The following is a 27,300-nucleotide window of genomic DNA, read 5'->3' on the forward strand; positions in this document are numbered from 1 at the left end:
CTCCCTTCTCACAATGCTGCTAGATTTGCAGGTGCCAATGGGCTCAGCAGTCATGGGGAGACTACTTTTCATGCCGGGCTGAAATGCTAGCATGCTCTGCCCCTTGTGCTCCCCTGGCACATGGTGTGGCATACAAGCCTCAGGGGCCTAGCAGAGCTCAGAGGCATGCTCAGCCTCCTAGAGAAGCAGGATTCCCTGAGCTAGGGACATCCCACGATTTTCCAGTCCTTTTTCAAACTAAACAGAAGTCTCCCATTAAAAACAGGAGCCCAAGGAGATTTCATGGATACATTTTGGTTCATGGGAGAAATGTGGATGTCTTCAATTATGGGCACCTGAGGGCTGTAGAGGAGGTTTTCTTGTTTCAGGATTACCTCTTCAAGGCATCCTAACAGTTTAAGGGCACTGAGATATCTCATTCCCTAACATCCCTTTGAACACCCTACCCTAAAGATTTTAGACTTTGTTAATAACAGAAGTATAGCAATGGGTGCCTACAGGTTCATCTGCCTGATCAAAAAACTTCAAACATTATGGCTGTCAGTAATATATTTAATCTGACCTCTCTGAGTAAGGTGTAAAACACTTTTCAGGTGAACGTGTGTTTGCCAGAACATTTCATCTCATTTCTCCCAGCTTTGCCCACATTGAGGGCCTGATTCTATTCCCATCAGCCTCAGGCACAGCAGTGTCAATCCAGAGATCAGCAGAGTTATTTTGTGAGTGGGAGCAGAAGCCAGGCCCCTGAGAAGGGAATTTGGCTAAATGTATATGCTGTTTAGAAACAAGGTACCAGGCCCACTTCCATTCCCCCAGTGTTTAGACACTGAGGTCACTCCACTGGCTTCCACATATCTATCCCAATGTATAGTGCACTTAGTGACAGCAAAACCAGTCTATTGCTATTATCATCATGCATCCTGGCTCTGTTCCTACCTGCAACCCTTTTTCATGTGAGAATTCCCACTGATGTCTTAGAGACTTTTCATGCAAATAAAGGCAACAAGATCAGGCCCCTTAGGTTTGAACTCTCCACTCTGAAATATTGTTGTGTGTCAGCATTCATTCAGGGACTGCTTCTGCATGGAGCTATTAGTTGCAAGTCTTATTGAAGCCAGTGGGGTTACCAAATATAGAGCAGTTTATAGGTGCATGTTTATGAGCTGTAGGCATGCAGGATCATGCCCAGACACTCACTGAAAGCAGTGGAAAGGGAGGCTGCTTAATAACTCACAGAACCCAAAAGCCCCTATCAGGGCAAGTACCTACTGGCGGATTGCGTATTCCAACGAACAGGAGGTTATACAGAACACGACAGAAGCTAATTTATTTAGACTCCATAGCAACATTTCTAAAGCCACCTAGGAGATTTGGGGCACTTTTTGGACAGTGTGTATCCAAATCCCAGAGGTGGCTTTGGAAAATCCTTGCCTCTAGGCAAATCTTCTCTTTCCTACTTGTTCAGTGGTCAGGGTTTCTAAGTGTACATTTCCAGACACTTATTCACAATTGATGTTCTCTTTGCCTCCATTTCAACATCTTCACTTAAGATTTCTTCATTGGTCATTGCCACACAGATTCAGCAAGGCAGTCTTGTAATCACCGCTGGTGTCCCCCTGACACAGACAAATCAAACAACAGTGAATATGAAAGCATGTTCAAAGGAACTCCAAGTCACGTGCTGACCGTGTAGTTCACTGGAATAACTTCCAGTAGGAAAAAGACAGACTTTGTTGATTTCTGTGGACTTGTCCCTATTTGACGCTGTATTGTAAGTGAAAGGAGAGACAAGCCCAATTATTTTCTCCTGATTGTCAAATTTATTGAACCTGATGGACAATCTGTCAGGACCAACTCCACTGAGGCCAATGGCATTACTTGAGATAAAAATCAGTGTAAGTGAGAGCTAAAAATGGAGCCCACTAGGTTTAGATTTCCACTGCGTAGTGTGCATGTGCTCTCTGCTCACCAGAACTATACGGATGGAGCACTTAGCCCTGAAGCTGTGCATTTTTAGGAACTAGACAAGTATTTCAGTCAGTCTAGTGGAGTGTTAATGAGAAAGTGGTAGGAGTCTGGTTTCATCCACTTTGAGTATGTGGGGTGGGCGCTACTGCAGCTCTTCAGGAAGAATTAATATCCAGTCAACCAGCGTTCCCTCTGAGCTGCATGGTGTGCGCGCTCACACAGGCGCGCTCATGCCGCGCTGCCAGGCACGCCTGCGCAGCCACGCACGCCATGCAGCTTAGAGGGGATGCTGGTCAAGACCCTTATAAACTGATCATTAATCAACATGACAGATGCTGACAATGTAGATTAGATGGAAGGGCCTTAATTACAGAGATTTCTCATGGGGAGTGCTCATGATGGGGCCTCTGTGCCCTTTGCACAAGGGAAAGGAATGAACCAGAACACAGGATAGGAGAAAACTGGCATTACAATGGCTCTTCACAAAGGGATGGACCTTCCACCTCTAGATAATAAGAATTTAATTCCAGAGGCTTAGTAGGGTTGGGGAAAGGTCCATTTCTAGACCTTTTGCTCAAACCATATGAGGCAGATCCCCAGCTGCTGTAAATCAAAATAGCATCGTGAAGCTAATGATTCTCCAGTTGTTGCACTGAGTCCAAAACAAGGGGAGCTTCATTGGTGAAGAAACTGAGACTGTAAACCTAGTTAGCCATGCCCTCATCTCATCACCTCCAGAACACACTGCACAACTCACTTTGGTTTTTTCCTTTATGAATGAGGAAGGTTCTCTGACTCCCTCTGACCTTACTCCCGTGACTTATGAAGGGTGATGGCTCTGATCTCAGTGGGGATAGTCCTTGACTGAGAATTGTTGTAAATATGCCCAGACTCCAAGGGCACTTTTACATGTGCTCCAGGGGTGAGATGGTGGGGGGAGGGAGCGCTTTAATTAGAGGGGCTCCAAGAGCCCCTCTAATTAAAGTGCTGCAACATCTCATGTATCATCTCATTCGACAAGCTTTAGTTCAAGTGACCCCATCACCATTTTTAACTGTGGGGATGCTGCTACACGAGACACAGGAGGCTGCTGGAGTGTGGCAATTACCATGCTCCAGTGGACTCGATTAACTGAGTTAGCTCCAACGCACTGTACTTACAGCGTGTCAGAGCAGCCTCTGTGCTCGTGTGCAGGCACAAGGTGGTGGACATACTAGAAACACATAGAATAGGTACAAATAATCTAATATAAAGCTTCTGCTTACTGCAATCATGGTAGAGAGGGACTTGTTGGCAATCTTCAGGAATTCAGCCTTGATAAGTTTTAAGTCAATTTCACTTCTGGAAACAATAACTCTTATAAGAGTCCCATCACGGGTGCCTGCCCCCTGCAAGGAAAGAATGATGAGTTTGCATCACTGCCATTTACTATGGGGAGGAATCTGTTCTGCTCTCACTTTACTTTGAGAAGGGGTGGTGGTGGGGCATAGTGGGGGTGCAGGGAGGAAGGGAATGAGATGGAGAGAAATAATTATTTGTTTGCAAACTGATCCAAGGTGGAAGAGAGCACATTTCAAAATGCTGCTTGGAATGAATTTAGCAGCATTGCTGCTGCTCGTTCTAGTCTCTGGACAATTGTTACTATCACAGAGAGAACTTGTTCACTGCATTAGCCTCAAATCAGACAGAAGGCGTGGTAGACTTGCACAGTATAGACTAACTAAATAATCAGGGATGCACGAGCTTCGGCAATCAGTGGCTTACTACATCATATGCAGTTTCTTCACAATATCTGGCTATAAGCCATTGCTTACAAAAGTGTACGCACCTCTGATTTTGTTAGTCTATAAGATGCAAATCTACCGTACCTTCTTATCAAAGAACCATCGTGACAACCAGGTATGACTAGAATTTTTCTACATAAGAAATCTGAGAGCAAACATGCTAAATAATTGTCAGTGGGGATCAGGTGCATACAGCACAACAGAATGTGATAGATAACTTTTATACATTTTTTATACATCCTCGTATGGTCTTATATATTTCCCCTCAATAATCTCCATACAGACTGGGAAAATGTCTCCTCACAGTGTGAAACAGCAATGCAATTTCTAGATACTATGGGCGCATCTACACAAGATGCTTTACTGCTCAGCATAGGTGGAGGGAGAAATTTTTTTTTGGTGGGGGGAGCACAAGCATCCCCCAAGGCAGTGTCTGTGAGGAAAGCAGCAGGGGGAGGAAAGGGAGTGGGGCTGGGGCTGGGCCTGGGCAGGGATCAGGAGGGAGTCAAGCCGAGCCAGGCCCAGGATATGGATTGGGGCTGGGGCCTGCTGCAGCCATGCAGCTGCCCCTTCCCCCATGCCTGGGGTTGTTGCTCAGCACCAGCACCTCCCACTCCAGCAAATCTGCCACCCCCCCCCAGCCCTGCACTAGCCCCAGCTGCCTCCCCGCACTAACTCTGGTCCCGCACTACCCAGTGAGCCCAGAGCCAGAGGCTGGAGTGGGGCCAGCCTTGGGGAGATGGAGTACCACCCGGGAGCCCCTGGGACCCCTGCACCTGCCCCACTCTGAGTCATCCCCGGGAAGAGCCCAGCACAACCCTGGCCCCAGCTTCAGCAGCAACCTGCCCTGTCCTGTGCAGATCTGGGGGCACCCCCCCATGCTTCCTGGGGCTTGCACAGCAGTAGGAGCCGTGCCCCCCCAGGATGAGCCGTTCGCAGCTCAGTCCCACTGTCCTGTTGGCTGTGCAGCTCCTGCCCCTCCCCTAGCCCCAGCTCCAGCCCCACTACCTCCCTACCTCTGCTGCAGCCATTGGAAACCCTCAGTTGGGCTGCCTGGTGGCCCTACGACTGCCCCACATTTGGGGGGGATCAGCCCCATTAGCCCCCCCTTCCATTGCCTATGCTGCTCAGTAGAACAAGTTACTGTATAGTAAGCATTACTGTCTATATGTGCAGACCCTTACTGTGTTGTAATTTTCTCTACTCAGCAGTTAATTTGCTACCTGCAAATGCAAGTAGTAAATTAACTGCTGAATACTTAGTGCGCAGTAAGGCATTCATAGACAGCTGAGCGGGAGCAATTTTGCTGATGGTCAGCCAGGCAGCAAGGGGTGGGGGTTGCTCCCTGTCCCTGGGAGCTGCCTGCTGCTGGGGCAGGCTCTTTCACTGGACCCTGAGCAGGGACAATGCCCCACTTCCTTTGCAGCAAGGAACTCCCTGCCCCTGCTCCAAAATTGTGATTGGAGTAGGGGCTGTGAGATTGCTCCCTGCCCCAGCTTCATGATCATGATTGCAGAGCTGAGGCAGGGAACTCCCTGCATGGGGAGAGCTCCCCGCCGAGCCTGGAGCTGGCAGGGACCTGCCCCAGATGGAATGGCTGGGAACTGTCCTGGTCTGGGCCTGGTCCCAGCCCTGCAGCTTTTTCCCATCCCCATGCCCTAATTGGGCTATTGAGGCCATAGGCGATGCATGGGGGGGAGCACAGGGGTCACGTGCCCCCCCTGAGATTGGCCACCACCAGCTTCTGAGGGTGGTTGCTGTTCCCCTCTTTCCCCACCCACTGCCAACGTGGCCACTGGCGGCTGTGGGCAGTCCCCGCTCACCGCCACCACCAGCACAGATGGCAGCTACAGACACTTCCCACTCACTGCCTGCCCTGCCCTGCCCCCGACAACACCAGTGGCAGCTGCAGGTGGTCCCCGCTCACTGCCATGGTGCCCCCCAGTCATTCATGACTGAGGCATGGGCCTTGGAAAGAGCTGTTGGGAAGGGGCAGGTCCCAGCCCCCTGCCTAGATCCACTGGTGGGGAAGCGAGCAGTGAGCCCCCAGCTGGGTGGGGAATCTCCACCCAGCCAGGTGCTCACTGCTAGCTGCCCCATGGGTGGAGCCAGGCAGGGGGCTGGGACCTGACCCTCCCCCACAGCTCTTTTCAAGCTCCCCCTATTGGGGAGCCAGAAGTGGGGGACACTGTTCCCACCTGGGCCACCAGGCAGCTCCAGGAGGCAGGGAGCAATCTCCCAGCCCCTGCCAGGAGACAGATATCTCCTGGCCCCATGCTTCCAGCCAGCCTCTGGGCTAGGACCCAACAGGAGCCTAGAGCTCCCCCTGGCTGCTGCAGGGGGCTGATGCAGGGCCAGAGGGGGTAGGAGGAGACTGCTGCCAGAAACAGCACATCTGTTTCCAAGTGGGCACGTGTGTAGACACCTGCCTATGGTGGGTTTACTCCAGAGTAATTTAGATGGAGTAAACTAATTCAGCAGCATCTGCATGTGTAGATGCATCCTATAAGTGCTGTTTTAACTACTATACTCTCATGGTTCTTGGAGCAAACAAGAGAAGAAACTCTTGATTTATTCCTGAGCAAAATATGGGATCTGATTCAAACAGAAATGGTGAATGTGCCACTCCGTAACAGTGAGCATACTGGAATCAAATTCGACAGCTATCTAAACATCTATCTCTACAATATTTAATTTTAAAAAGGGGAACTATGCAGAAATGAGAAAGCCAAGAACAAAAAGGTGCATCTCAATAGGGTAAAAAGCCCACAGACAGCATGGAGGCTGCTTAAAAACACCAGAGTAGTGGTTCACAATGGCTAACTAAATAACAAATTAAAAAAAGACACCAAGCAGCCGATACTAAGCCGTCCAGGCCATTAGGGGGAAAAGAATCATTCAAAAAATGGAAGTCCACGGACAAACACTAAAACTAAAAAGCCAAATAAACTCTGGCAAGTTATGTGTAAAAACATAACAAAGGCAGGCTAAAGAACAATTTGAGCATGTTGCTAAAGACATACAAGCAATCATAATTTTTTGTATTAAGTACAGCTGAAGTGTAAGCCTTTCAGGAGGGCAGTGGGGCTATTCAAGGGCCAGGGTGTAAAAGGTGTCCTCAAGGAAGATAATGGCCATCAACTTTACATCAGTCTTAGCTACAGAGGATGTTGGGAAGATTAGCATGCCAGACCTTCTTAGATGAATCCCCTAAGAGAATCGGCTCTAACTGAGGGGAAAATAGAGAGAGCTTAGAGTTGTAAAGGTGATGGTGAAGAGCTCCAGGAAGATGTCACAAAAGTGAGTGAGTGGGCCATAAAGTGGCAGAGAAAATGCAACATTCATAAGTAATGCACATAGAAAAAATAAGCCTTACTATGCATACAGTGGTAGACTGGCCATTTCTACTGAGGAAAAAGATCTTGGAGTAATTAGAGAAACTTCTGTAGAACTACTGACAGAATGTGCAGTGGAGACAGGGGTCATAAGGTAGATAAAACTCTTCCAAAGGTGCTGGGCCTGATCCTATTTGTTCTTACCAGTTTTACACCACCATCGATTCCCTGACTCTACTGCAAATACAACCCTTTTGGTTTACACCAGAACCAGAATCAGGCCCCTGTGAAAAGATTATGTTCTGACACAGTCTTACCTTCAAGGCGTGGTACAGCCTCTCTGCAAAGTAACAGTGGACGTTCCTGGTGCATTTCACTAGGCACACGAAAACATTCAGTTAGTGGCCATGACAATTCCAGCTCTGGGACAGAAGATAATAGAAATATTCTCTACTTTTCCCTGTGATTAGGCCCCATTTCAGCTAAGGGTTACACATTAGTTCGTATAAACTGGTGCCATAGGATATATGTACTTTACTATACATAGTCAGTGACTGCAGTAGAAGGGAAAACAAATACAGAAAATAATTAATGCAATTTTGCATCCCTTACCAATAGCCAGCATGGCATCCTCTAGTGAGCCATGGGTTTCACTCTTGATAGAGTCTTCTATGCTCTTCCCAGCAAGCTTTTCATACTCATCAAAGACTGTGAGAAATAATAAACACAAATACTTTTAAATTCATGCCTCATGAAATGCCTCAGCAATTGTTCCCAGTTTTCACAGAACGAATACATTGGGTTTATCTTAGGTTTCTTCAAAGACCACTAATGTGAATGGCCAGATTTCTGTGCACTTCAATAGTCTGTGAGTCAAGCCCCAAAATAAGACAAAAGATGCTGGAACCACCACAAATGCAAATTCCTGCAGAAAGGAAAGTTTCTGCATGGGTGAAGAATAGACAAGACCAGGCAGATATGCATGGATATGAGCATAATTACTAGACTACATCTGGGATGTGCATCTTGCACAATTCTTTGGAAATCAAATCTGAAAGCCCTCTTCTTTTTTCTTGATCCATATCAGGTAAACAGGACTCAAACGGTCTTTTTATTGCTGTCAAGGGTTTGGGGAGCAAAGATAAAATTGAATTAAAGCAAGGTCTGGGTTGTTCATAGGGCTGCTACTTTAAAGTTTATAAGTGTCATGGCTAACTCAAATCTATTATCCACATAAAAGGTGAGCAAATAAAAGCAAGCATAAGCAAGAATATAGATACAAGTTCACTCAGATTGCTGAACAAACCAAGTGTTCTGCCACAACAATGAATAATTTTACCCTAGTCTCCATGCAGAATGCTTCCAGGTGCAAAATTATAGGTGCCAATTTGATTTCTAGACATGAATAATGGAATAGTAGCAAAGGAAAAAAGAATGGCATTGCACGATGATCTTCAAATCTAAAGCTGAGCAATCTTCCAAACTTTAGTGCTTAAATATGACAGTGAAATGCAGGAATGGATTTTATAGATTTCATAGACATTAGGGCTGGAAGGGACCTTGGAAGATCATTGAGTCCAACCCCCTACCCCAGGGGCAGGAAGTCAGCTGGGGTCACAGGATCCCAGCAAGATAAATGTCCAACTGTCTCTTAAAGGAGTCCAGAGTAGGTGCTTGAACCACCTCTGGAGGCAGTCTGTTCCAGGCCTTGGGGGCTCGGACTGTAAAGAAGTTCTTTCTTATGTCCAACCTGAAATGGTCTTGGAGAAGTTTGTGACCGTTTGACCTTGTCATCCCTTGGGGTGCTCTGGTGAACAGGTTTTTCCTCAGATCCTGATGTACACCCCTTATATACTTATAGGCAGCCACCACGTCCCCCTGAGCCTGTCTGTCAATCTGGATTGACAGACAGATGAACGAATTGGACAGACAGATGGCATTGTCCTATTCAGCTCAGACCTCTCTCTATCAAAATAACTTCAGCTGGGATGGTACTGAAATAAACTGAGCTTTCAAATGATACTGTTACTCAGCTTTTGCCTCAGTGAAGATGAAGTGATTCATTCTCTTTATTCTGGTCATAAAGAGTGTTAGGATTGAAAGCTTACAAAATAGTCATGAATTTTAGTTGCTACCAATCCAAATCTGCTTGTGGTCCCTTGAAACTGAATTCTCAGAAGCTGAAATAGTCAAATTATAGAGGCTATTTTTTGTAGATGATTTCTTTTTCCTATTTGTATGCATGTGATTTTGTGAAGTTAAATCTGAAAATGAAAGAGGGAGTTAGACTCAGGCAAAGACTTCAGCTACACAATGTTCAGGACCACATATGGTATAACTTGGCATTAGGCAATTGGTGTATTCCAAGGGTGTCAAGCTCATTTGCCCTGTGGGCTGGGTGAGTGACATGGGGCTAGTCTGCAGGCTGGATAAGGCCCACAGACCAGTCCCACGTACTGGATCCAGCCCACCCAGCTGGTCTGGTGCAGGTGTTGCATGAAACATAGACCAGCCATGTGTGCACCAGCTCCAGCCCCACACACTGCATATAGCACACGCTTACTCTGGCTATGCACTTATGAAGCTGGTCCAGGGCATGCACTATACACAGAGCTCAATGCTGGCCTAGGGTGCCAGTCTGGGGTGCACAGGGCTTATAAGGGATGCAAGCTGCATGTGATGCCTGTGCCATACCAGCTCTGTATGCTGGATCCAGCACCAGTGGCCATGAACCAGACCAGTCCCATATCTAGTGTACAGGATTAGTGTGGGCCCCAGACTGGCCTTATGCCATGTGCAGCCCACGCCAGATGGGCTCTGCATGCTACTGGTTCTTGATCTGGCTGCATGCAGCAGACAGCACTGGGGCCAGATGATACAGCTCTGCAGGCTGTATCTTTGAAACCCATGGTGTATTCCCATTGTCTGGTGTGTGCATGTTCAGCCTATGTAACAATGTCTGTTCGACTCTTCACTGACTGGCTGAAAAAATTGTTGCCAGTGTGCCAGATCTGCCAGAGCTGTTCCTGTCCTTGGTCCTGTCCTGCTCAGATGAGCATGGTGCAGGGATTCCAGCGGGGAAAGCTGCAGCTCTTCAGGACAGAATGAGGACTAACTTTTAGCAACTTATCCGGATGGAAGAAGACAAGGGGGCTGTCATTGTAGACAGGGGCACCCAGCATGTTTTAATTCTTTTAGGAAATATCCATCTTTCCACTTTTCTCTCCATGTTTTGGATTGATAGATTTGCTAGATTGGATTGATCAATTAAGCCATCACCCGGATATTTGGACCCTTAATTAAATGGCCTAATTTTCAGAGGTATTGAGTGTTCATAACTCACACAAGTGGGAGCCATTCAATTGTCAGCACCTCTAAGAATCAGGGCATGAATTTAGGTGCTTAAATGTTGATCTAGGTGCCTAACTCTGGGCATTCAGGTGTGCCAGCATTGGTCTTGCCCTACCCCTCTGAATGGCAGGATTTTTCCTTTTAGAAGCTCCTCACATGCCTGGAAATGTATCACCCCTGCCCATTACCTTTCAGTAAGTGAATGGCGCTCCTTTTACACAGGATGGTGATGAACTGAATCTCATCAGTGCCCTGTATCTTCTCACCAGCAGCATAAAGAGTCTGTGATTTAAAAAACCCCATAATTTACAGTTCATATAATAACGTTCAGGATAGTAACTTTGCAGGGAGGGATCTCTGCAGCTTTGCTGAGAAGAAACCTTCCTTTCTGTGAACATGTGTAGAGGGGTAAAAGTTCAGGCCATGAGAGCTGGGAACAGAGGAAAGATAGAAAGACTCAAAATGATGTGGCTTATGTGTATAAAACAGGACCTGAGAATCAGGACTTGAAAAGTGGACCCCACCTAGGGAGAAACATACTTGGACGAAGCAGGTGCAATGTGCTGGGGGCTTTGGTAGTGCAACTTGGATACCAGTATTTAAGGATGTCACAAAGCCTCTTACTGTCATGTGAGCTAGACATTCCTGTTTTATCCATAGTCCCTTTGTGCTTCAGTCCACGTAGGGCACTTTGTGTAAGAAGTAGCTGGTAAAACAGGGTTCTAAATAAAATTCAGATTTATAGCTCTTGAGGGCTTTAAGGCAATACCATAAGAATCATTATTAAGGTTTCTTTTTTTACAATGGGGATTTAATTTAGTAGGTAATTTCAAACTGAGTGGCAGGTAGATCCAGGCAACAGGAAATTGGACTGAGCGTCAGAACTGGATTCTATTCAGATACAAATCTACGTTCATCTCCAGATCTGAATCTTCATCCAAATTCCATCTTGACTCAAAACTGTACAGGCTCACGTGCCCCTTACCCTCAGAAATGTTTAAACTCAGGGCCACCTCTGATTACATGAAAGTACCTGTGCATCCTGAAGTGCCAGTTCTGAATCCACGTAAAATCTTGGATCATCCCTCTCACCCTAGGAAAATAAAAAGAAAACACACTCATATATTCTCATGATAGCATTTTCTGTATCAGTATTTTGCATCATTTCCCAAAAACAAAAGGATTAATCTTGTAGCCCTAGCAAGTTAGATAACCAGTATTGTTCCATATAATGTAAGAGAAAATCCTTGTTTGTAATGCAGAACCAATACATTGCTATCATTTAACTCAGATGTCACTTATTCTGTAGTATGGAGTAGTAGTAACAGCAGCGGTAACCATTTTGCAGGGCTCTGTCAGGATGGGATGCATGGTATGGCAAGGGATTAAATCACAAATGGTAAACATAATTTTAAAAATCTGTTTGGAGTGTTTTGAGGTATGTATGTGATTGAGTCATGTAGCCCTATACTATAGTAGTTTTCAGACTTCTTAAATTCACAGAACTCTTCTGTATCACTTCTGCCAAGGAACCCCTACCCCTATCCTAAAGACTGATGCAGAGCCAGGTAACCCAGCCTCACAATGCTGGTACACTGCCTCCCAGCCCACTCCCCTATTGCCCCCAGTCTCTTTGCAGAACCCTTGATGACCTATTGTGAAACCCCAGGGTTGCATGGACCACACACTTTGAAAGCCACTACTCAGCTGGATGTAGTCACAGAGTGATTACAATTCTACTACTTGTGCCTGCTAAAAGAGCTCTCCTGTGCTTTTGAAGTTGAAGATGCAGAGATCTAATTCAAAATCCATGATGTATGCATGTGTGTGCATGTGTGCGTGTGCATGGTGTATACGTGCACTCATGTGTGCATAACATCATAATTTTTATCTCTAGCACATCAGCTTGTGACATGGGGCACATATTATATAAGAGCATAAGAACTGCCATACTGGATCAAACAAAAGCTCCATCTAGCTCAACATCCTGGCTCTAACAGTGCCAAGCAGTGGATGCCTTAGAGGAAAAGTGTATGAAACAGGTTATGTATAGAATAATTTGTCTCCTATCTTACTCTCCCAGTCACTAGGAGTAGATTCTGTCACTGAAAGAGTTGTATTTAATAGTCTCTGATGAACCTACCCTCCATAAATTCATCTAGTCCAGTTCTCAACTTTCTCAACTGTTTGAGACTTGTTTGAGATACCTTGTTGGACCCAAGGCATCCTTCTGAAAATGCTAGCTCTTAGTTTTCACAATAATAGAACAATTCTTTGGTTGCAAAGAACTTAGAAAGACCACAACAGGTCATAATGTTTTTGACTCCATGGATCTCTGTTTGAAATCCCTGGGAATGTATACATGTGGTCTGGGAGGGTGAAGAGGGAGGGGCACTTCAGAGTGGCTCTGAGAGCTGCTCTAATTAAAGCACCCGGAGCATTATGTGTATCAGTGTCCCCACACTGAAAAATGGCAGTGGGGACACCTTAACTAAAGTTTGTCAAATGAGCTTTAGTCAAAGCACCCCCACTGCCATTTTTCAGTGCAGGGACTCTGATGCATATGATGCTGCCGTCCGCTGGAGCACAGTAATTACCACGCTCCAACATACTCAATTAATCAAGTCTGCTCTGACGTGCTGTAATTACAGTGCATCGATGCATCCTCGGTCGACATGTGTAGGTGCCCTCTGAGTCTATCTTGTGAATCATGTGTAGGCATTTTTACACCTAACAGTGCTATTATTATATTCCTTACAGGAACTTCACAGCATCTTAGGAGCATGTGGCACCCTGGTTGAGAATCACTGCTCTAATCCCATTTTTGAATCTAGTTCACTGCTGAACCCTGTCAGAAAAAGAGGCATTAAAATCTCTGGTTCTCATTTTTTGGCCCTAACATTACCTGAAGAAGGCACACTAATATCTGCTCAAGGTAGCCACCTGTGTCTGATTTAATGTCCTCTTCCAGGTCAGAGTCGTATTCTACAAGAGAGTGCCAAGGAAAGTTGCAGGTGTTAGCTGACAGACACAAGAAATGATTGGGATGTCATCTATAAACAAATGTATACACAGCAGATAGAAAGAAGGTAGCTTGGGACACGTGGGCATCACACAGCTCTGTACAGGTCAGGAAGGACCTAAGTTACTTCAGTTGGTACCTGGACTGAACATGTGACTAACTCCACTAATTCAAGGGCCAGTCAGTTACTTAAAGTCAGACATGTGCCTAGTTGAACTGGGATCATGGGGCACATCTACACGTTGCCCTATGGCAATGTTGTTACTATGCTGTGATTTAGTAGTTCCTTTTAGAAGTACTAAAGCACAGCACAGTAACTGCCCATACTGTGCTGTATGTGCAGTGCACGGTTATTTTTAGCAGCTACTTCACCATAGCAGTGTGCTATAATAGGGGAGTGCGCTGCTACAGTGAAGTAGCTGCCGGTCATGGGTAGACGCCCATGGACACTAAGTCACTGTAGCGCATTGCTATGGTGATGTAGTATCATGTGTATATGCACTCTTAGTTTCTTAAATCCTCTCTCAAGGTCAGCTGTTATCCTGACTCTATGAAGGAATCAAAGGACATGAATGGACATATGTTGGACAGATTCCCATCTGGGGCACATTTGAGTAAAAACAAATCAAACTCTACCAACAAGAATAAAGATTTATTCAGATGACTTGCTACCCACCTGAACACAAACATGTATGTCTTTCAGCTTTACCCATTATGAAGGAAACATTTAGAGCATGGGCAACTGGTGGCACCTTAGTCAACAACCAGCCAATCACACCAACCAGGGGGGAGTCCCCCCCACGGCAAAACTCTCCAACAGGGAAGCAGCCGCGGTGCTCCTGAAAGCGGCCGTGGCGCTACATCCAGCGCTCCCACTCCCCAGCCAGCACCTGCAGAGGAGGCACTGGTGTTCCCGCCTGCCCCTCCCACCTATTACCTAAGCAGGGAGCATGGCCAGTCAGGGGGTGCACCAGTACTCTCAGGGGGTGCACATGCACTCCTGTACGCCGCATGCATCATCACTGATTTAGAGCAAGATTTTCAAATGGGCCCAGCACCTGTCAGTCTTCCAATGAGCACACAGGTAAACAAATGCTGAGTCCTGTTGAAAATCCTGCTCCCAGCACTAGAAGCTAATCCCCACTCTGCTGAGCACTTTGACAGTCATGCAATACTTCAGTCTAAGCTGACTTACCTTCTTTGTAGGCTTTGACTATATTTTTGATTTGCTCTTTTGTCCGAGATGCCAATATCTCTATGATGACCCCTTCGCTTGTTCCTATACCCTTTAAACAGATAAGGAGGGGAAGAAGCACGAGACAATATTTAGCCATGAAGTTACATCTAGCTTTAAAAAATAGTTTCATTTTAGAATCATAATAAGATTGGATCATGTGCTGAACTGAGAGAAAGGACCATTATGAAACCAAGAGCCACTCAAAACTAGCTTGGTCCAATGTAGAAACATATGCATAGTAGTGAACAATTTTGGCCTTATGTTGATTTTACAGGGCTTTGACCATCTATTTCCAACCATCTGCAAGAGTGGTTTAGCTTGGAACAGGAGTCACAGAATCTTGGTAACGGGAAGTTTTTAAGTGGAGATGTAACTACCAGTAATGTGTGTCTAGGACTGCTGAGAAGTGATCCTATGCAATGGGGTCATCCAATTACATTACAAAATATTTTTTATTAATGCAACCATAACAGAAAATCAGCAACTGATTTATTTTGCTGCTTCACAAAGAGCCTGCAATACATTTACCTTCACAGCATCATGCAGTTCCTTGGCATCATATTTGGATGGGGGGTACATAAGAGCTATGATGAGTCTCTCAAACTTGCCAGTCAGTTCAGACTTTAAGCTTTCAATAAGGTCCTGTTAAATGGGCAACATACAGTTAGGGAAAGAATGCACTTCCTATCACTACTCCCAGTCCCCACATGTAATCCTACCACCTGGTCAATAGAGTGAAGCCTGTCAGTAATGTTTGACTGGCTACGTTACTATAAAGGCACCCAGAGGCTGGCTTAAAGACTTAGATGCAAGTGGGATCTACGGGGGGTATTTTTAGTATCTGGGTGCATCATGAATGCTAATAAATTAATGTTTACAATCTTCTGGGAGCAATGGGTAAATTACTGTCATCTCTGTACTGCAGGTGGGGAACTGAAACATTAAGGTCCGAACTTAGCATAACTTTAAACAGAATTGATAAGTGAGGTGTGAGAATACTCAGATGCCTGAAGTGCAATGTGTGCTTAAAAATGGTGCAGTCAGGCCCACAGTCAGCTTAAAATTTGGGGCACTTGTATGCGTGATGAAAATTGCCCATTTTTGCAGTTTGTGTCACACTTTACATATGGGGGGGGGTTTGTAATTTAAATTAGTTTGTTACATTGGAAACTAAATTACAGCCCCATGTAGTTTAGTTTGCAGATAAGTAGCTACTCGTAACTTTCCAGTATTTAATCTGACAGTCTGCTCCCCAGCCATGGGAGAGGCAGGCTGAAGGCAGAAGCAGTGAGGGGCCCAATCCCTTCTTTTTTCCTGTCGGATTGTGTTAGAGTCCTTGAAGCATATGCAGTTGGCTGCTTCTGCTGAAACAGACATGCTCCTAGGCCATCTTTGGATGTGTTGGCTTCGATTTCCAGCTGCTCTGCTGGGTTAAAAAGTACCTGAGCACAGGTGCCATTGTGATGGTTTGCGTGAGCTTATCCAGGGCTTCCTGATGCTTGAGTCCCCATTGCTAGATAACATTGTTCCTGAGAAGTGCTCTCAGCAGGGCCATCAGGCTGGACACATGTGGGATGTATTGCATCGAGTACTGAATAGCTCCGAGGAGTCTCTGAAGGCCTTTTTTGTTTATGGGAGGGGGCATCCTGTTGATGGCTCCCAGTTTGTCATCGTTGGGTTTGACACCATCTCTTGAGACGTTATGGCCCATATACCTAACACTATCAACTAAATAAAAAAACAACTGTATTTTGTCCTTATTAAACTTTACTCCTTTCAGATGTGCTCTCTCCAGGAGCAGTTTCAGGAGTATCACGCTCCTCTTTGGTAGCTGCCACGATGAGCATGTCATCCCAGATTATGTGGATTCCCAGAATGTCACCAAGGCACTCATGATTCTTCTGCTGGAATACTTCACTAGTCGGCTTAAGACCAAAGGGAAGGAGATTGAAGTGGAACCATCCCCATGGGGTGTTAAAGGTACACAGCTCTGCCTATTCCTTGTCCAATTTGACTTGCCGTAGCCATCCTTTTCATCAAGAATGGTGAGCAGCTTTTTACCTGACAAGCTCTTTAGCACATCCCTGACAGTGGGAATAGAAAAGGGCTGCCTCAGCACTGCCTTGTTGAGGTCTCATGGGTCTAAGCAAAGCCATAGCAAACCATCCTACTTTTGTGAGATTGCAAGGCTATTGACCCAGGGTGTGGGCTCAGTCACCTTTCTAATGACTCTCATAGAGACTCCAGCATTTCGAGGAAGGTATTCATTTTGCCTAAGGTTGCAAAAGGAATTTTTCTACATCCATGCACCACTGGTGGTATTGCCGGGTCAACATAGATGTGGTGGGTACTGGGAAATTGGCCCAACCTGTTGAAAATGGCCCGATATAGTTTGAGAAGGTCTGCCTTGGTTGCAAGTATTGTCAGGGCCATTTCATGGACTCTACTGATGAGGTCTAAGGTGGTTCATGCCACCCTACCAAGTATTGGTGGGTCACTATTGTCGGCTATGTAAAAAGTTAAATTGGATTCATTAGTACCTGATTTGCCAAATGCAACTAAGTAACATGGGTTTGAGTTTTGCCTACTTGTCCTTGCAAAGCCTTTGCTACATCTACTGGAATAGTATTTGCTTCCTCTCTAGTATCTAACTTAAAATAAACTGGCAAGCCAGCAATCATCACTTTGCTATACCAGGCATTTTGGTTATCAAAGGTCAGCGAGTGCTGCTTTGCAAACACTGCACCCATATGTAGGGTACTGACTGTTTTTGCTGACTTTGGAGCCTCTCCCTTTGATTTGCACATTTTTGCAAAGTGTTTCACTCTGGAGCATTTGTAACAAGTTTCTCCTAAAGCTGGGCAAGATCTAGGCTTGTGTGTACTTCTACACTGTTTGCAAACTTTGCCCTTCGCAGCTTGATGGCCCTCCTGTGGAGCAAGTGTCATTGGTGGTTTGCTTTGCTTTTGCAAAGTGCTAACACCAGCCTGAGCACTTGTGAGAGCCTTTGCTCTGCAGATATCCACAGCTTGTGCTAGAGTGAGGAAGGGATCTTCCAGCAGCCTTTCTTTGAGTCTGCAGTCAGTTATGCTGAAGACAATTTTCCCTCAACATAACGTCCTCAGCAGATCCAAATTCACAATGCTGTGCTCTGCTTCTGAGCTCTGTAACAATCATCTATGCCTGCTGCCTCATTGTATCTAAGTTGCCAGAACTGATACCTTTCAAAAATAGGGGGTTTTTCTGGGTTCACAGTAGCTCTTGAATGCTGCAAGCACCTCTGTGAGGGTTTTGTTATTAGGGTCTGCAAACACGCCTGGCATGTTGTTGTAAATTTCTAGGGCTTTATCCCCAATGCAGTGAAGCATAACTGCAATTTTATATCCTCTGCCTTTTCCTCAGCCTTTGTAACTGCAAGGTATAACCATAGCTTCTGTTCCCATCTCCTCCAATTCTCCCCAAGATTTCCAGTGAAGGACAATGCTGGTAGAGGTTTGAAATGCTCCATTATTTCATTTCATTTCATTTTAGTTGCAGGTGAAAGCTGTAACCCTCTTAATCAGGCTGCTGGTGACTCCACTGAGAGACAGGTCACTTCTGACACCATATAATGTTTACTCTGTGCCACTGGGCCCCAGGGATGGGGTACTCACTCAGACCTCCATGCCCCCGGGAGTCTGTCCTTGGGTCAGCTTTCAGCAGAGACCGGTGGGATGATAAACAGCTTTATCTTTACTGGGAAACAGGATTCAGGATACACACTCACAGGTTTTGGGGGGAACAACAGCCCATCACCAACAAACCACACCCACCGGGTGGTAGGGGGACAGACTGGACTGTTGCACTGCAGGCCCCTTCCAGGCACATTTCATACACCACGCTCTGGATCCCACTCTTCTCCATGCCCGCCAGGGCTTCTGGTGCCATGTGCATTGTCTCTGCCACCTTTCTGCTGCCTGGGGCCACCCAGGAATGGGCTGGCTTGCTCCTGGGGCAGTGTGGTGAAGTGGCACGAAGGCAGCTGGCTGTGCTGGGGGCCAGAGATGGCAGCAGCGATGGTGCATGGCACACTGGAAGCCCTCCAAGCCCAAATTTCCCCAAGCCTGCCTGGGCTTCCAGCGCTCTGTGCACTGTCCACGCTACCTTTTCTGGCCACCAGCACACCCAACCACCCTCCTGCTGCTTTCCCGTGTTGCCCCAGGGGCAATTCAGCCCATTTCTGCATGGTCCAAGGTGGCGGGAAGGTGGTAGGGATAGCGCATGGGGTGCTGCTCCCTGGGCGGCTTGCGGAAGAGTTGGATCTAGCCAGGTGCTGCCTCTGAGCTGCAGCAGCATCCGCCCACCAGCAGCCTGCCCGGGCAGCTCTGGGGAGCACCGCTGCCATGAAGGGAAGGAGCAACCCAAAGCTCAGAGGCTGCTCAGCTTGCTAGCAGCTTGTGCAGGCAGGATCCACCAGAAAAAAAAAAAAGCCTGATCCCTTTTTTTTCCCCCCCCCACAGAGCCTGCCTGCAGCTGCGGGGGCAAGCTGCCGGTGGACCCTGAGCTGTGAGGGGCTCCAGTCCTTCCCTTCATAGCGGCAGCGCCCTCCAGGGCTGCCATGGGCTGGCTGCTAGTGGGCCAGGGGCTGACCCAGCTTGGAGGCAGCACCCAGGCCAATTCAACTGTTCACTGAGCCTGAGCTGGGGCAGCCCCCAGACCACTAGCAGCCCACGCAGGCAACCCTGGGGGTGCTGCCACTGCAGAGGGAAGGACTGGAGGGCCCACCAGCCACAGGAGAAGCAGGCAGGCTTCGCAGAGAAAAAAAAAAAAAACAACACAGAAAGAAGGACTGGCCCCTTGTCTTAACTGTGACAAAATCCCTTAAATTGAAACAGTGGGTTTTCAATCTTCACCATTAAAAATCCACTGTTTCAATTTAGGAGACTAAACCCCCATCATGTGTACAAGTGCCCTTGTTTTCAGAACCTTGCTCTCATTTTAGTGTAGATCTTGCTGTATAAATCACTCTGTCGATGACCCTATTCCTTCCCTATTTATTTCCTTTTTGGGATCTTATATTGCTGCCATTTTGTTAACTGCTGAATTTTATTTTCCCCAGAGAGCTGCTCTTGATTGATACCACTCACTACTTTCCCCTCTCCGTCCAAATCATGCACTATTTTCTCCACACCAGAGTTGGCCTCACATTTCTGTATGGAAAGTGATTCCTGGAAAAAACACATCCTACTGGGTGATACAAACAGTTAAAATCCAACATTTTATCCAGGAGAGAACAGTGCACTTGCTCACGCACTCTCTCTCTCTCTCTCTCTCTCTCTCTCTCTCTCAAATCCAACATTTTATCCAGGAGAGAACAGTGCACTTGCTCACGCTCTCTCTCTCTCTCTCTCTCTCTCTCTCTCTCTCTCACACACACACACACACACACACACACACAGAACATGTCATTTTTGGATAACCTTTCCAAAGTGTGCTTTGAATGATTTGGCGATCTGTTGACGCTGTGCATTGGTTCTGTTGGTGAGGATGTCGATTATAGCTTGCTCATTGGTCCCTGGTGAGAACAATAAAAAACATATATACAGGTTTCAGCAGAATAAGCTAAGACTTGTCCAGACCCTGCCACTATTACTCATCTAGCCTTCTCAGACTCTCTGCTGTGACTATGAAAATGTTTGGGCATGTTTTGGAATATGTCTGATTTGAATCCCATAGCAAGTGATGGCATCAGCAGCTATGAATGTTTCAAAGAAGGGCTTTAAACTGCACTAACTCTATAATTTCTGTGCAGGAGGATTTAAATATGTTGGTAATAAAAAATGTTCACTCACCACATCCTTTCATGGCTTGGTACAGAGCTTGGGCATCAGGGGCAGGGTCAAACTGCAGGCTGCCTTTTACTGAGCTGCCCTCTTCATCATGCTGAAATAAAAAGATCTTCATAACTTTTAGCTTTGCACCGCTAGATCTCTGACCTCTCTCTGCAAAGTTAGATGCATATTTCTCTATTTTACAAATGTAGGAACTAAGGCATAGGAAAGAAAAGAGGCATACTTAAGGTCATCCAGAGCTGAAAACAGAATCTGGCTTCCCAAGTACTCTGTCTACAATGTCTCAAACCTTTCCTTGTGAAGTATGAAATTAACAGTAATGTCATGTACAATATGAAGTAAGATCGGTGAGTCCCAAGCCAAGTCCTAATGGGTGGATCTAGGATCCTGGTCACAGCCTGTTCAGTTCTGCAGCCTAGGGGGTGAGTGCTGCTGCTTTTTGCCCTTCCCTTCTTCCTCCCCAACCCCATACCTAGCTATGGAACTTGAAGAACTTGGACTGCCTGATAAACCTTAAGAAAAGGAGATGCAGAGTCCTCTGTTGAAGAGATGGCAAAAGCAGGATGGGTTTGCACCCAAGCAGAAAATATCACAACAGATTCCCTGGCCTGTACTCTGCAGGAGGTCAGATTGGATGAACCTAATGGACCTTTCTAGCCTTGTTATCTATGATGGTGTCTTCTAGATCTACATCTGCCGAAAACAACTGATATGATACCCCAGCAACCTGGACAGAAGCAATTAAGTAAAATATGTGCTTATACTGTCTTTTCAGTGCTCCTGTGCCTACCTCTGTTTGACATATAGACTCAGAAATGAGTCCACGGGAATAGTGAGTGTTTTCTGCATGGTTTTGAAAGTTGGTTCCTTTTAAGTTGCCAGCAAGGGTCCAATCTCTACATTTTTATAACTGTGTCTCCTTGTAACCACCCAAAGTCAGCTGCTAAAAATGTCTTCGTTACCTGTTGCCCTGACTACACTGTCCCTTCTCACCTCTTTGCTCCCACTTCTCCATTACCTGAATTGTAAAGATTCTGCCACTCTCTTCAAGACCCAACCTTGATGCAACCTGGATGCAGTGGTGTTGTGGTAACTCAATTGCCAGATTGCACCAGAGGGAACATCTAGGGTCACCCTACTGTTGTCTACAGCCATAATAGAGACCTAATGGCCTGCCCTCCTTGCTACCAGCAGAGGGGGCAGGGTTGAAGGTAGTAGGGCTGCGCAAAATGGCACTGTTCCATTTTGACTTGACTTTCGAGGTTTGGACAGAATGACGTTTTGTTTCGAATTTCATTTTGAGTTGAAACAGCTGTTGTGTTTCGACACTTCTCCCACTGGCTATGATGGGGAAGGTCAAAACAGCCTCTCATCTGGCAGGCAGATTGGGGCCCAACCCCGGGAAGGCTGCTGTGGCTGTGCCAGTCCTCCCAGGGCTGAGGGCCCCTGATCTGCCTGCCAGATGAGGGAGGTGAAGCTGGTGTTGCCACCCGGGACTGGGGAAGGAAACTGAGCCCAATTACTCAGTTCCCCTCCCCAGCGCTAGATCGAGTTCCCAACCCCAGCCCGACTAGCCTCATTTTGTTTTGAGGCTGTTTCGAAGCCCTTAGTTTCATTTCAATTTCGCTGTTTCAAGCTCGAAATGAGTCGAAACAGTGTTGAAACAAAATGGCAGGCGAAAATTCACACAGCCCTAGGAGATAGGTGGCAAGTGTGAGATACCTTAGCGCTGTCCAAAGCTTTGATCCTCTGGAATTGTGGAGTAGCCTGTCCAAGCTGAAGACTTGTGAGGGGTGCTCTAGGTCAGTACACAGTGACTTCAAGTTTGGAGAGTTTGGGAAATGCAGAGGTGAGATTTAATTTATATTTGGGCCTGGTGGCAGTAGAAACTCATCTACTTGACCATTTCTGAGAGTTTTGCCATCACTGATTACAGTCTGCTCTGGCTAGAATGAGCCAGACGTGACTCATACTTCACAGTCCCTCTTTTTGTGTTCTATGACTGTCATGGCAAAGGGAGTGGGAAAGGTGTGGTCATGTCAGGTTAGGACTGGAGTCTGGCTCCGATCGATTCCAAGGAAAAACTGGCAGCACTAACTAACTTGAATGAACACGCATCATATAAGCACGATAATGGAGGTGAGCATGAAAGAGGCAGGCAGAGGAATCTATGTACACCGAAGAGGATGATAATTAAGTCTTCTGATTTGCCAATAGAGAAATAAACCTTTTTCCAGCCAAAACATTTTCTACCAGAAACTAGCAATTTGTCAAAGTTTTCATGGGCAAGAGTTCCTTTTCAGTAGATATTCATAGATGTTAGGGGCTGGAAGAGACTTCAAGATCATCAGGTTCAGCTCCCCTGAGCTTGTGCAGGAAAGACTGCTGGGGTCAGATGACCCGAGCAAGGTGAGCATCCAGGTGTTTTTTTTCAAAAAGTTTTTTCACTAGATATTTTATTGACGTTTTCTAAACATGGTGAAAATGCTCCTTTTGTTTAGTTTTGAATTGAGCTTTCAATTATTTAATTTTTCAAAAAGTAAAAACATTCAAAAACTTCAAAAATTGTAGAATTTCCCACCATTTTTCCTTTCCTGCTATGGGCAAAACAGATAGTAGGCTATCTAGGGCTCTTTCCCTTTTCATTTTTTCACTTCATAACTTTTCAAACATCTCCAGGTTTGGAAAAGGGACAGAGCAGAAGAAGGAAAAACAAATTAAAAAAAAGAGAGAGACGGACTCCTCTGCAAAATGTGGGTGGGAGGAAAGGAGGGAGGAAGAAAGAGGAAAAATACATGTCTAAACTATTGCAATTTCAAAAAAGTTCCTGGGAAGAAATAGGAGGAGAAAGATAAGCACAAGGGAAAACAGAGATTAAAAAATACACTATTTGAAAAGCTGAAAAATATTCCATTTGGGACCCTCAAAAAATGGAAATAACTTTAAATATTTTTCAGGAAGTTTTCTCCATTTACTGACCAACTGTATCCACAGCAGTCACAGCTGAAAAACAGACATGTTTTGCCCTTTGCAAGTGGTCTCTTGCTCTTTCTTTATCTTCACTGTTTTCCAGATTCTGCCCTGCATCTCTGTCTCTGAACTACAGGGAAATACTGACAGTGTCTCTAGTAACCCTGGTACCAGTGAGGTGAGGGGTGTGCAAGGAGAAGGATCATGTCTTACAGGCACTCCTATACGTTATACCAGTATCATGTATAGATTTGCAAAGAGCTGGAAATAAAGTCAGGGTGAAATACCAACCACAAAGAAGTCAAAGGGAATTTTGCCACTGGCTTCAACAGAGCCAAGACTTCTCCCCAAAGTCATTTTCCTGTACACTTTGACCGTTAAGTATATGTTGGATCTGAACCACAGAAAAACATAATCATTGAGCCAGACTTAGAACATACTTATCAAAGTCACCTGGACTTTAAAGCAGCACTGTGATCCTTATAGGACTTGGAGTCCAGCTCCAGATCTCGGAACCAGTATTACAGACCCTCCACAGTAATGGACATAACTACTTGAGACCACATCGCCTTCTAAGAGCATGACCTATCACCACAGCTGAAACAATCATCCTGCCTATCAGTCTGGTGGTTCTTAAGAGTGGGCAATAGAGTTCTCATAGGAGCTGGACTTAGGCTATGGAATTCCAGGCCACAAGAGAGAAGAATGACCAAGGGGTTCACAACTTTCAGTTCTTAATGCAGAACACATTTCCCCAGCTTACCTGTCTCCCCACCACCCCGTAAATTCTTCCCCACATCAGTATACAACACATATACCTGAACTCTGCTCACAAGCAAATAACCTGTAAAAGTGCTAATCTTTTTCTTTAAAACTAGCAAAGTTATCAATAAAATTCAACACTTAGAACTCTTAAAGTCCTGATAGATCTTGCTTTCTCTCCTTGATATCAGATTATCCTGCATCAGGTACGGTCAGCTTGTAGGTAGGAGTAGTGTATTATTTGGGTAGAATCCTATTTCACTTTATACATGCAAATGCCAGTTTTGGTACTTAGAGTTTGTGACCCTGTTCCATGTACAGTGTGGACCTGTGAGCATCTGCACAGCTACAGAGCATACTCTGGCCAGGCAGGTGCCCAGCTCTGTGCACACACACCTGAAAATAAGACTCAAAACTGTGGCCTAACAAAAACAGGAGGAGAAGGAAGGAAGGTCCTCCTGTGTTCTAATCCCATAGCCATGTCATTAGGGAAGCTAAGATACTGCATCTTGCATTTATTTGCATTTAATATAGACTAAAATGAATAGAGAGAATATGGAAGTTTCTACCCCAATGGGAGTGAGGGTCAAGGCTAGAACCCGGGGCCCACTCCCTTCCAAAGCAACAGCTGTCCTATAACACCTGGCTTGCTCTCATCCTCTTGCCTATCCCTCTCCTTGCAGGGGTCCAGCTCCAAAGGACTACTGGATAATACTGAACTTATAGTCTGGTGGCTATAGAACCAGGATGGGACATTAGGGACATGGGATGGGTGTCCTAGATCCATGTCTTCTTGCTTCCTGGGTAAGTGCCCTGACCACTTAAGTACCAGAGTAATAAATAGGAGGCTCCTGGCTTTTGCTAGATACAATATCATGGTTTATGCTCATGCAGCATACATGTGTATGGGGGCACTTACCTGCCTGGCCAGCATGTAACCTAATGTGCATGCTCCAGAGCCAGGTGGAAACTTACACAAACTGCATGTAAGTGCCAGAAATGGCAGTTACACAACTGGATAATTGCTATTTGGGCACAGGAAGGAAAACGGGGTTCTGCCCTTTGCACCCATACATCCTATGTGTACAGTTCATTATCTTCCAAAATAACATCCAGAAAGCATCTCACTTCAGCATTTCTACTTACCCAGCCCTTCCACCATGCCATAGTTTTCTAAGCAGTGATTTCTTTTCCTGGTAAGAAAGCAAATTACACCTATTAGATCTTTCACAGTTAAAGGAGTTGAGAATATTTGAGCAAGAAAAGGAGAAAGAGAGAAAATAAATCTTGAAAACTCACCACAAGAAAAGAAGAAGAAGGAATAATTTGACTTCTCTCTGGAGGTTTTTTTCATCTAGATAAGCCAGGGTCTAACTGGCTCCACTGCACTGCAAATATGAGTCTTCCTGTTCTATAAATCCTGCCAGGGAACACCCTAAAGACCTGGCTCAACTTGTTTGTTCACATCTGATCTCAGAGGGGGAGAGCACATTGCTTGGATTATGAAGATCTGTACATGCACGTTTGCCTGACAACTAGAACAAGGACTATTTTTTTCTGTGGATGTTTCCAAATTGAGCCCCAGGCACTTGTACAACATGCAGAATGTTGCACAGGAAACTTCCCAGAACACAGTACTACTGCAGGGCAAAACAGTCAGGGATCACTGAAACCAATTTCTCTCTATCTGGACCACAGCAAAACAAGAAACTAATATGCTTAGCCTGCTCCCCTGTCCTTTGCCCCCAGAGAAACCCATGGAAGAAGCTGAGCCACACAAGTTTCACTGAAGTCCAATAAATCCAGCCTGGGCAGATTAAAATGGGAAGCGAGTTCCAGAGCTCCGTGGAAAAGATCCCTCCCCAGAAGCACCCTCTCCCCGTTAGACCATCCGGGTTCTCTGTTCTCTCTCAAGGTCCTCCAACATCCACCGCAACAGAGACCGACAGGAGGAGAGAAGTGATCTGTATACTTGGTGCCCAAGTCTTTCAAATCTTGTGATACCTGATGTTAACCTAAAGACCCAGCATACGGGGTCTTGTGATTATGTGAGAATTTCAGTTTTCATTTAAAAAGAAGTGTGCCTCCAGCGGTTACGTGTGGAGAGGAAAACTTGGAAACATAACCTGAGGGTAACTTAGAAACCAGAAAGCAAAAAATAACATCTCACAATGTAGGGGGCTGGGTTACCTTGTGATTTTTAAGCCAGCTGCAGGATTGCTTGAAATCTGATGTGTGGTTTTGAAGTGCTCACTCTGATTGTGACACATACCAACAACATGTGCAGCATACAAGTATTCGCTGGTGTAAGCAGAGTGACACCATGCATTCAAGCTGACTGCCCTAGAGACCAGTAGGCTAGGCAGGTCTTTGGAAGATGGGCATAAAAGAAAGGCTTTTCTCTCACTCGATGGTTATGCTCTGCTTTCCAGAACTGCCGGAGTCAACAACTTTCCTTTAATAACAGTCCAAACTGGAAAGCAATTATGTTCCTGCTCCCCGAAGTGGTTAACAGGGCTGCAAAATGACATTTTTCCCCAGTCATGATCAGGCATATCACCATGGCCTGATCATAATCAGATAGAAACCACAAAACGTTGTTGGGCAAAAAAACTCTCCCAAATTCTCTGGCTCTCAGGCATGCTGTGTCCATGAAGTAGCTCCACACCTGGTTTTTAAGAAATTAGGCAAATTCTCTAATCTATGCCAAGGGCAGCCAGAAATCACTGTCACAGCAGACCCCAGTTATACCTTCTATACTGGTCAGTTGGCAAAGTGACCATTAGAGCTATTTTAATGCAGATCAGGTCCCACATATGGAAAAATTCAGGCCAAAAGGTGACTACTTTGGAACACTGAAAGCTTTATGCAAACGGAGTTCAAAAAGAAACTCTGTGGAAACCTGAATTACTCCATGGTATTTGAAGGTGACAGCTGGGTCTGTGCTACGTGTGGTGGCCACTCCAGCACACATACTAGATCCAGCATGCAGGGCTGGTCTGTGGATCCAGTCCAGCTTGTGGACCAGTACTGCACCACT

At 45.7% G+C, this 27,300-nt stretch overlaps 1 protein-coding gene across 1 annotated transcript; it reads right to left on the reverse strand.

Moving 5' to 3' along the window:
- Positions 1-1,295: 1,295 nt before the first annotated feature.
- Positions 1,296-25,669, reverse strand: LOC109287442 (annexin A8-like). Its single transcript, XM_019502537.1, has 13 exons — positions 25,560-25,669; positions 25,407-25,453; positions 20,529-20,619; positions 20,157-20,251; positions 15,226-15,339; positions 14,656-14,746; positions 13,344-13,423; positions 11,472-11,531; positions 10,627-10,720; positions 7,700-7,795; positions 7,405-7,463; positions 3,234-3,356; positions 1,296-1,616 (listed from the first exon to the last, which is right to left on the reverse strand). Exons 2-13 carry the CDS (start codon positions 25,425-25,427, stop codon positions 1,557-1,559), a joined length of 984 nt encoding a protein of 327 aa, XP_019358082.1. The 5' UTR covers positions 25,428-25,453; positions 25,560-25,669; the 3' UTR covers positions 1,296-1,556.
- Between the last annotated feature and the right edge of the window lie 1,631 nt (positions 25,670-27,300).

The sequence above is a fragment of the Gavialis gangeticus genome, unplaced genomic scaffold, assembly GCF_001723915.1.
Source record: "Gavialis gangeticus isolate Ggan-Ray unplaced genomic scaffold, GavGan_comp1, whole genome shotgun sequence".
NCBI classification, from domain to species: Eukaryota; Metazoa; Chordata; order Crocodylia; family Gavialidae; genus Gavialis; species Gavialis gangeticus.

Coding starts and splice junctions, on each gene's coding strand:
- LOC109287442 (XM_019502537.1), bottom strand. CDS start 25,427: ATGGCATGGTGGAAGGGCTGG. Junction 20,620..25,406: donor TGGCATGGTGGAAGGGCTGG/GTAAGTAGAAAT, acceptor TTTTTATTTCAG/CATGATGAAGAGGGCAGCTC. Junction 15,340..20,156: donor TCAAAGCACACTTTGGAAAG/GTTATCCAAAAA, acceptor CCCATTTAACAG/GACCTTATTGAAAGCTTAAA.